The sequence below is a fragment of the Cavia porcellus genome, unplaced genomic scaffold, assembly GCF_034190915.1.
Source record: "Cavia porcellus strain 051 isolate PalLab524CR breed Dunkin Hartley unplaced genomic scaffold, mCavPor4.1 scaffold_49, whole genome shotgun sequence".
Classification (NCBI taxonomy): Eukaryota; Metazoa; Chordata; class Mammalia; order Rodentia; family Caviidae; genus Cavia; species Cavia porcellus.
In genome coordinates, this window is record NW_026947532.1 from 1,242,345 (window position 1) to 1,251,344 (window position 9,000).

The 9,000-nt window shown below is 57.3% G+C and overlaps 2 protein-coding genes and 3 non-coding genes across 8 annotated transcripts; 4 read left to right on the top strand and 1 right to left on the bottom strand.

The window, feature by feature from the left end:
• Positions 1-1,141: 1,141 nt before the first annotated feature.
• Positions 1,142-5,714, bottom strand: Med22 (mediator complex subunit 22). 4 transcript variants are annotated; one of them, XM_003473134.5, is made up of 5 exons: positions 5,592-5,712; positions 4,936-5,139; positions 4,502-4,582; positions 3,630-3,838; positions 1,142-1,813 (listed from the first exon to the last, which is right to left on the bottom strand). In XM_003473134.5, exons 2-5 carry the CDS (start codon positions 5,056-5,058, stop codon positions 1,624-1,626), a joined length of 603 nt encoding a protein of 200 aa, XP_003473182.1. In that variant the 5' UTR covers positions 5,059-5,139; positions 5,592-5,712; the 3' UTR covers positions 1,142-1,623. The 4 variants fall into 4 exon arrangements, with proteins under 4 accessions (XP_003473182.1, XP_063100389.1, XP_013011206.1 ...); XM_063244319.1 differs by having other exon boundaries at positions 5,596-5,685; XM_013155752.3 differs by having other exon boundaries at positions 5,542-5,654.
• Positions 5,715-5,748: 34 nt separating this feature from the next.
• Rpl7a (ribosomal protein L7a) lies at positions 5,749-8,966 on the top strand. The gene is made up of 8 exons (XM_003473139.4): positions 5,749-5,820; positions 6,273-6,393; positions 7,012-7,161; positions 7,336-7,476; positions 7,648-7,727; positions 8,203-8,333; positions 8,543-8,612; positions 8,804-8,966. Exons 1-8 carry the CDS (start codon positions 5,818-5,820, stop codon positions 8,906-8,908), a joined length of 801 nt encoding a protein of 266 aa, XP_003473187.1. The 5' UTR covers positions 5,749-5,817; the 3' UTR covers positions 8,909-8,966.
• LOC111757770 (small nucleolar RNA SNORD24) lies at positions 6,859-6,933 on the top strand. Its single transcript, XR_002792057.1, has one exon. It is a non-coding gene; the product is annotated as a small nucleolar RNA SNORD24 (small nucleolar RNA).
• Positions 8,059-8,131, top strand: LOC111757768 (small nucleolar RNA SNORD36). Its single transcript, XR_002792055.1, has one exon. It is a non-coding gene; the product is annotated as a small nucleolar RNA SNORD36 (small nucleolar RNA).
• Positions 8,389-8,455, top strand: LOC111757769 (small nucleolar RNA SNORD36). Its single transcript, XR_002792056.1, has one exon. It is a non-coding gene; the product is annotated as a small nucleolar RNA SNORD36 (small nucleolar RNA).
• Positions 8,967-9,000: the final 34 nt, after the last annotated feature.

Consider the following 9,000-nt stretch of genomic DNA (forward strand, 5'->3'; position numbering starts at 1 on the left):
CCCCTGGGTTCTAGCATCCTCAGAATGAAAAGGTGTTATAGACAGGACTGACCAGGTTTAGCACCGGTGACCTTAATACACGTGGCTTTGCGGGAGTCACTGAGACAGCCCTATCTGAGGTGGGCTGGGAGAGCCTGTCAAGTGGCCTCTCTCACCGAGTCCTGCCAGGCACCAGCTGTGCTCACTGCAGCCCAGGGAGGCCTGAGCAGCTTCCAGGCGGGAAACTGCACTGTTGAATGGTATTGGCCAAGCTGAGAATAAAAAAGCTGTGATGCAAAGATTTTATTACTCAAATGTTTTGAAAGCAGTGTGCTTCCCTTTGCTTGTAAGCTCTTTCTTTGTGGTTCAGTGCAGCCCAGCCCACAGCTAAAATGCTGTATTGTATGCGCAAAGGCTCTTCTCTCCATGGGATCTGTACTCCAGGGCCAGGCCTCCAGTTCCTCCAGCTGCTGCCTTCCCAGTTCAGGAGGGTCACAGTGGCTTCTGGTCCTGGAGTCTCTAAGAATTAGTGAGGTGTGGTGGGCATCCAGAGAAGGGGACTGGATTTTGCTTCTGATAAACCACGGGTCAGGGAGGGCATCCTAGGAGACTCAGGTGTGCTCCGTGGGGCCAGAGCCACCAGCATGGGAGTGGGCTGGGGCTGCAACCTGCAGGGAGCTGGTGACAGTCAGCCTGTTACCTATGCTGGCAGCCCTGGGGACTGTGGTCTCCCTTGCCCCTCTTGGGAAGGGAGATGGTGTGTGGATGGCAGTTGGGGCAGGGCTTGAACTCGTATCTCTTACACTAACATGGTCACCTCGTCTCACCACTATGGTTTCTGCACAGTGAACCTGGTGCAGCCCTAGGTCTGGAGTTCAAAACATGTTTCTGCCACTTCACTTCCCAGCCCCACAGCAAGGTGCACCTCCCATTCCAAGCCTGCACCTGCTCCCCTGTGAAATTGGGGCTTAACAGCACCAGGGGTGACAGAATGAGGGCAGAGCTAGCCAACAGCAGTGATTTTTTCACTCGTTCACCAAACACTGAGGACTTGCTCGGTGCCAGTGGGAGGGGCTCAGTCTGGATGCCAAGGGAAGAGCTGATGCTCAGATGTGGCTGGGCCCCCAAGGGTGGTCCCAGGGATGAAAACAAGGAACCAGTGTGAAAAAGTGGCAGTGTTTTTATTCAATGTTATTACAAAGCTGGCAGAACGGACATATTGGCAGGACATGGGAAGAAGCCCCTCACACAGGCCCGCCAGAGCATCCAGCCTGTGGCACAGATATGTGTGCTGGGGCAGAAGGCAGCAGGAGGGCTCTGAAGAGCACTGTGGCCCAGGAATACCATTGACTTTGGGCAGCTCCCAATTTTAAGCCTTGGGAGGCTGCCTCTGCTGTCAGTCAACCCCTCACCCAGTCAAGGCCCTCAACTTCCTCCCACCTGGCCAGCCAGGAAGGCAGCAGCTGAAGATGATGCCAGGCCACCCTGGGAGGCAGACCCCAGTGGGCCAACTTTCTAAGGAGGTTACAGTGGCTTCTGGGTCCTAGAGTCTCTAAGAATTAGTGAGGTGTGGTGGGCATCCAGAGGAGGGGACTGGATTTTGCTCCTGATAAACCAGGGGTCAGGGAGGGCATCGTAGGAGACTCAGGTGTGCTCCGTGGGGCCAGAGCCACCAGCATGGGAGTGGGCGGGGGCTGCAACCTGCAGGGAGCCTGTGCCAGGCTCTGGGGACGCCAGCAGAGGGGCCGAGAGGCAATCAGCAGAGTCTGTGTCCAGGTCCAGCCTCCAGTAAGCTTCGCACAGAGGCAAGTCATTAGCTTCGCAAAGACTTGAGCTTTTCCACCACCAGAAACCCCAGGGAGGGACAGGAGCAGGCAGAGGAAAGCCAGGGAGGGGAGAAGCAAGATGGAAGCAGAGTTAAGAAAGTCTGACCACCACCTCAAACTGCCATCCCTTCCTCTACTCTGCAGGCCTGGCTGGGGGAGGGGGTCATGGCAGAGAACGCTACCAACAGGCCACTGTGGGACCTCAGCAGGCCTTCTACCCACTGAGCTGCGGCCTTTGGTCCACTCCTGGCCCCTGCGGGGTTCCCATCTTCAGTAGCTGGTGTGATACTAGGACTTTGGAAGCAGCCTCTGACAGCACAGCTCCTGCCAGGGACCTGACCTAAATGGGTGACAGGAACACGGGCTCCAACGTGTCCCTGCACCACTGCTCCAGCCCTGTGAGTCCACGGCCCTGTGCACTCAGGAGTAGGCACGAAGCCAGGCTGTTGGTTACAGCAGTGGCTACTTGCAGCAGGGATGGCTAATGTGTACTTGGTGGCCCTGGCCTTGCCCACACCAGCCTCAGAACTAAGACACAGAGCGGCACTCACAGGAGAGTGGGGCAGAGGCAGAGCCAGAGAGAGCAAGCAGCAGAGAGAGGGCAGAGAGGGCCAATACTGGCGCACGTGCAGCACAGGCAAGAGGGGCACTGGAGGCCAGCAGCCCAGGCACTGTGGAGCTGGACACTTGCGGGTGACCACAGTGGTAGGGGAGCAGCTTCACCACGTGGCTGGGGGGGGGGAGGACTGGACAGGACATTTGTGGGAGGGGACACAGGCTGGCTTCGGGGCAGACGGGGGGCTTCAGGAGCCTGGCACTGGTCCCTGGGGTTCCCATCCCAGCTCTGCTGTGTGCCCTCCGGCCAGACCCTCCTCCTGCTGGCCTGCAACCCCCTGAAGCTGTTACTGACCCATGGTTACTCCATCAGGGCCCCTGGGCTAGCAGCTGCCTCGTGGACAGTAACATAAAGATATGAAACGCTCAGCTCTAGGAGGGAGGGCCTGAGCTATCCCAGAGCCCACTCTGCCTCCCTGGGGAGGATCAGGGAGCAAAGCCAGCCCCAGAACTCCTGCAGAACTCCAGAACCATTCCAGCCAGGCAGGGAACCTGAGACCCAGCCACAGACCACACTGGCTCTGGACAAACAGGCCAGGAGGGAGGAGATTTGTCAGGAAGGCACAAGGTGGGCCTGAGCTTTATGACAATGGGCTAAGGGACAAAGCTCCAGCCTCACTTTCACTTTGGTAAATATTACTTTGGAGTCTGGTTTCCAGATTCCTTCCGCGAGAGGGTATCAGGTCTTAGGACTTCAAGCGACCCCATAAGGGCCAGGGTGGACCCCAGAAGGTCCTACCCATCACTGTCCCTTGGGCCCAGCAAGCAGGAGGCTGCAGCTTCATGAGTAAGCTGTGGTGACCAGAAATCAGACGTCTGAGTACTCTGGCCTGGGTCCATGGCATTCCCTGCTTGGTCTCCCTCCTCCCTCCCTGGGCTGTCCTGTCCCCACGTTGTGGGGTTCGGTGACATCCAAATGGAACTACATCCAGATGAGCAGTGGCATCCTGGATGTGTGTAGGCTTGGATTGAGACTCAGCTGAAATGTCTACATATGGACAAGCACAACAAGGCCCAGAGGAGGGCTCTACCTGGCCCAAGAGGGTGGATCCCCCTCCCACAGAGGTCCTGGTTTCCATCGCTCCGCACCGAGGGCAAGGCCCGACCCCGCCAGCAGCTGTGAGAGCACTCTGTCCATACGCTCTGTCTCAGGACACCAGGCCCTTTCAGGCAGGGCTGCCCTGCCTGCTGGCTCTGCCCTATTTGTACCTGGACGAGTAATACTCCTCCTCCAGCTCGTACAGGTCGATGGAAACCTCATCCCGCAGCGTGATAAGTTTGCGGTCGCACTCCTCCTGCAGGGCGCGCAGCTGCTGGTTGCGCTGGTCAATGGCCTCGTTCACTGATGGGAAGTCATTCAGGATGAGGAACTGCTTGAGGTCAGACACCAGCTTCATCAGAGACTCTCCTGCTCGGACCTGCGGAGCCCGGACAGGCACCAGGTGAGGGCGCAGCAGCGGCCTCCCCAGTGACTCAGCCTCAGTTGCAAAGGGGCCGCAGACTCAGCTGTGAGGATGAACCTGAGCTGGGGAGCCATGATTTGGCCCCAGATGGGAAGGGGCGTCCAGCCTGCCCCACAGTCCTCTTCTCCCCTGGCCTTGAGTTTCCATTCCCACGGGCCCGATACCCTACTGAATGGGGTACGCATGCATGTATCTGCACATGCTGTCAAATCCCTGGGAAGCCTACCATCCTGTCCTGCCACTGCCTGGCTCCTCTCAGAGGTTCCTGGGGGCCTTTCCCCACGTTATTCCCATCTGTGGACACACACCTGCAGGGAGCCCAGCTTGCTGGGGTTTTCATCTGACATGGGGAAGGATCATACCATGAACTCCTTTTCACTCACAATGATCCGAAAACCCTCAAATCAGCGGGAAGGGCTGCCCCTCTCCTGCCCACTACACCCAGATTTGCAGGGCTGACCAGCGTCCCTCTGGGGACAATCTTCTGATAACGTATTTGCCCCTGTCCCATTCTTGGAAACTGCCAAGGGGTCAAACCAAAGCAGCCCTGTATGTTAAAGCCCTGTATGTTATAGACCCTACTAGCACCCAGGCCAAGCCTCTGCCCTGGTAACTCACGATGTTGGCAGCTCGCACATGCATCTCATAATTGTCCTGTTCACCTTGAGTGGCCCGTGACACCTGTGTCTCATCCTCGATCTGAGGGTAAGCAAGAAAGCCTAGGGTCAGCCCAGCTGATCAGTGCAAAAGTCCCCACTGCTGGCCCAGTCTGGTACACAGGCATCAGCAGGCCGCCCAGTGTGGCCATGGGGCCATAGCCAGCTAGTCTCTACCAGACCCTGTAACTATTTGGCTCTTTTGCTTATCTGCTGACCTGCTCATTATGACACCCTGCCACCCCTACTTTCCCCAAAATGCTTCTTGCATGGAACAAGGGCCACGTCTGTCCCTTTCCCTGCTGTGTCCCTGCCCTGACACAGATCACAGGCTCAGAGATGGTGGGCGGCCGCAGGGGTCACTGCTCTGCTCTGAGCTCTCTAGGCCTCACCCACCTTGGCAGTCTTGATGATCTCAGTGAAGTTGTCCATGATGGACTTGATGTCGTCCTTCAGCCGCTTGTTGTAAGACTGCAGCAGTGTCTCCTTGCTCTGGGGCAGGGCTCTCTGCTGGGCCATGGCAGGGGGAGGCCGGGGAGTCCAATGCAGGGCAGGATGGAGCTTCGTGCGGGCGAGACAGGCTCAGCTATCTTCTACCACCTACGCAGAACACGCAGCACTCCTGGAGAGCCCCTTCCTGCCGCATAGTCACCCCACCGTTCAAACGCGGATGGACCCATTCCTCAGCTGGCGCTGCGGAGTCAGGGGCTTCTTTGGCCCACCCCTCTCCGTGGGCAAGCGCACCCAGCACCCGACAGACCAACCACACTGCCCAGTCCAGCGGTGGGCACACTGGACGCCCACCTGCCTAGAGTCACTTCACCAGCCTGGGGCTGCCCCGCACGGGCGCGAACCACGCAGTCGGGGAGAAAGTGGCTCAGCCCGGACTCCGCGGCCTGGCCGCCGGTCTCCGTCCCTCCGAAACCCGCCCCGCGTCCCGAGTCCCCTGCGGTCCATTTTCTTCAAGACCCGCCACTCCCAGCCTTGGGACTGCATCCTTACATGGAGACAAGCACGCCCGGGTACTCGGGATCGCCCCGAGCTGCGCTTACCAACGTTTCTGTGGTACTCGGTCCAGCAGTAGCTCTCCGCCCCGGCCCACCCACCTTCCCGCTGTTAAGAGTAGTGGCTCTAAGCACCGCCCCCGACGGAAGGATTTAAAGAATCCTGTAGCTTTAAATCTGAAGTCCCGCGCAGAAGCCAGCTCTCGCGATAGCCGCAGCCTCTTACATATTACCCACAAATCCCTTTACTTTCTCTTTCTGTCAGCCGCCCAAGATGGTGAGTTTGTGTTCTTCAATCCCGGCGCTTCCTCCGGGGTCTATCCGTTGCCATCCGCTTCTGGCCGCGGCCGCGCGGGATCCCCCTTCGGCCTGGGGTTGGAAGAGCTCTCTCGGGCATGGCAGGGGAACATTGAGCCGGCTAGCCGGCGGCGGGGAGCGAATGGGCCGCCCCCTGCGACCGGCTTCGAGGTGGCCCGGGGCGCTGGGGCTGCACCGCGCGGCGGCCTGGCACACAGACCGCGGAGCTGTGCTGGGTGCTTGGATTCGGGCGTGCCTGCAGTGACACGCAGGACTTCGCTCGGCCCAGGACGCCGCCGGGTCGCTGGAGCCGCGGGCGGGGCTCAGGCAGGTTGCGGCCCTTGTCGTGGGCAGTCGGCCCGAGACGCCCGCACCCTCGCGCTGTCGGGAGTCGAGGAGCAGACGGTTTAGCTGGCTTTTCTCTCTGCCCAGCCGAAAGGAAAGAAAGCCAAGGGGAAGAAGGTGGCACCGGCCCCTGCTGTCGTGAAGAAGCAGGAGGCCAAGAAGGTGGTAAATCCGCTCTTTGAGAAGAGGCCCAAGAACTTTGGCATCGGTGAGTAAGGAATGGAGGGTCAGACGCTTTAAACAGGGCTTTTCTAACTATTAACTATCGTAAGACGAAAAGGGGGGCGGGTGTGGCCTAGCCTGCTGTGATTACGCTTCGGCTGTTTACTAAAAAAACTGGACCTCGGGACCAGGGATACAGCTCAGTGGCACAGCGCCTGCCTGGCAAAGCATGAGGTCGTGAGTTCAATTTCTGGTATCAGAAAATGAAAAGCTGGACTTGCAGTGAGGACAGTGGTGATTTACTTAGTGGGTATCTTTAGCCTTGGACCTCAAGGGACAGTGGGCTGGACACTCACCCAGGAGAGGAGTCGGGACCTCCCTCCTGGACTTGCAGTGGGGACAGTGGTGATTTACTTAGTGGGTATCTTTAGCCTTGGACCTCAAGGGACAGTGGGCTGGACACTCACCCAGGAGAGGAGTCGGGACCTCCCTCAAGGTCTCGGTGTTTGTGTGCAGATGATGTGAAAGAATATTTGCTATCTGGAGGATGGTGATGACATGTCAAACCACCAAGATCGCTGATGCACCAACACCCTTTATAGTGGTCCTGCTGTGCCTTGACTCAAGAGTGGGAGCCTGATTCCTAGTCCCAAACTCTTCCTAGGACAGGACATTCAGCCCAAGAGAGATCTCACCCGCTTCGTCAAATGGCCCCGCTACATCCGACTGCAGCGACAGAGGGCGATCCTGTATAAGCGGCTGAAGGTGCCCCCTGCGATCAACCAGTTCACCCAGGCCTTGGACCGCCAAACAGGTGGGCTTTGGGGGTGTGGAATCAGCCTAACTGGAAAGGTGGTGCATGGCCCTGTGTGTAGCCCTGTGGGCTTCTGCTCAACCTGTAGTACTGCTAGGGACTTCGAATTTACATCATGCTAAGCGACAGACTGGACCTGAAACTGCAGGGCCTAATGGAAGGATGCTTTCCTAGCTACCCAGCTGCTTAAGCTCGCCCACAAGTATAGACCAGAGACGAAGCAAGAGAAGAAGCAGAGGCTTCTGGCCCGGGCTGAGAAGAAGGCTGCTGGCAAGGGGGACGTCCCCACTAAGAGACCTCCCGTCCTCCGAGCAGGTGAGGGACCCCTCCTCAGATGTGGTGCTGTGTGGGGGCTGGGCTCTGTAGTTGTGTTTTTTTTTTTTCTGAAGTCACTGTAGACTTAGCTTTTTGACAGTCAAAGCTGGTTGCATCTGCATTCTGGGACCAGAGTGGCCTGGGCATGCACTCACGGTAGTTGTGTTCCAGGTGTTAATACTGTCACCACTCTAGTGGAGAACAAGAAGGCTCAGCTAGTGGTGATCGCACACGACGTGGACCCCATTGAGGTAGGTCTGCTGGGTTTCTGAGCAGAAATCTTCCATGAATGGCTTGAAGAAAGTGGGGTATCTTGGGGCTCATTGTTTTGTTTAGTCCATAGTCAGCTGCTTCCAAGGCAGAGATGTGGTAGAACACAGCATGGCAGGAATTTGGGCCACCACTGCCAGAGAAGGAGCTGGGGACAGGCACAGGTCTGAGGTCACACTGATAGGGACTGGTGTCCTCCTGCCCCTTCTCACCTAGGAGCATGTTCAGCTGGGAACTCACCTGTGGGACTAAGTGTGTCAGCTTTTGGAGGGGGCATTGAGGATGAGACCAGAGTTTGAGTCTGTGTGGCACTTGCAATGATGTGAATCTCTCACTGAATTACGCCATGAGGTGTGAATCCATGAGCTTTTTAACCCTGAGCAGTTGCCACTAAGCCAGGTCTTGCATTACTGGCTTTGGTCAGAACACTGCTCTTCAGCCATTCCCCTCTTGCAGCTGGTTGTGTTCCTGCCTGCCCTGTGTCGCAAGATGGGGGTCCCTTACTGCATCATCAAGGGGAAGGCCAGGCTGGGGCGCCTGGTCCACAGGAAAACCTGCACCACTGTCGCCTTCACACAAGTCAACTCGTAAGTGTTAGTCTGGGCCTCGGGAACAGCGTGTGTGGTATGTGAATCTGAACATTTGCCCATGATGGTTAAGAATTTCTTCACCTGAATAAGCCATGTGGTCATGCTTTATCTGAGGCAAAAGGCTTGTGTTTCACAGTACAGAGGGTGTCATTCCTGCTCTCAGAGATAACCTGAGGCTAAATGCCTGTCCCCTCCCCCCTTGTTAGGGAGGACAAGGGAGCACTGGCCAAGTTGGTGGAGGCAATCAGGACCAACTACAATGACAGATATGACGAGGTGAGTGCTGAGTCCCTGCAGGCCTTGTCCTGGGTGAGGGGAGCTTTCCTCTCGGGGCCGAGGGGTAAAATGGGCTCGAGTGGGACAGGTGCTGCACTGCTAGAACCTTGCAGCCTCTGGGTCCACGCTCATGCTCTGAAAGCCTTGGTGGATGGCAAACCACACTGACTGCTGCTTATCTGTCATTTCAGATCCGTCGTCACTGGGGAGGCAACGTCCTGGGCCCCAAATCTGTGGCTCGCATCGCCAAGCTGGAAAAGGCAAAGGCTAAAGAGCTTGCCACTAAACTGGGCTAAGCGTGCTCTTTGGTGTTTTGTACATAAAAACAATAAATTGTCCTTAATCTGGTGCAAACGTGTCTGGGTGGTGGCCAGTTTGCAGTCAAGGC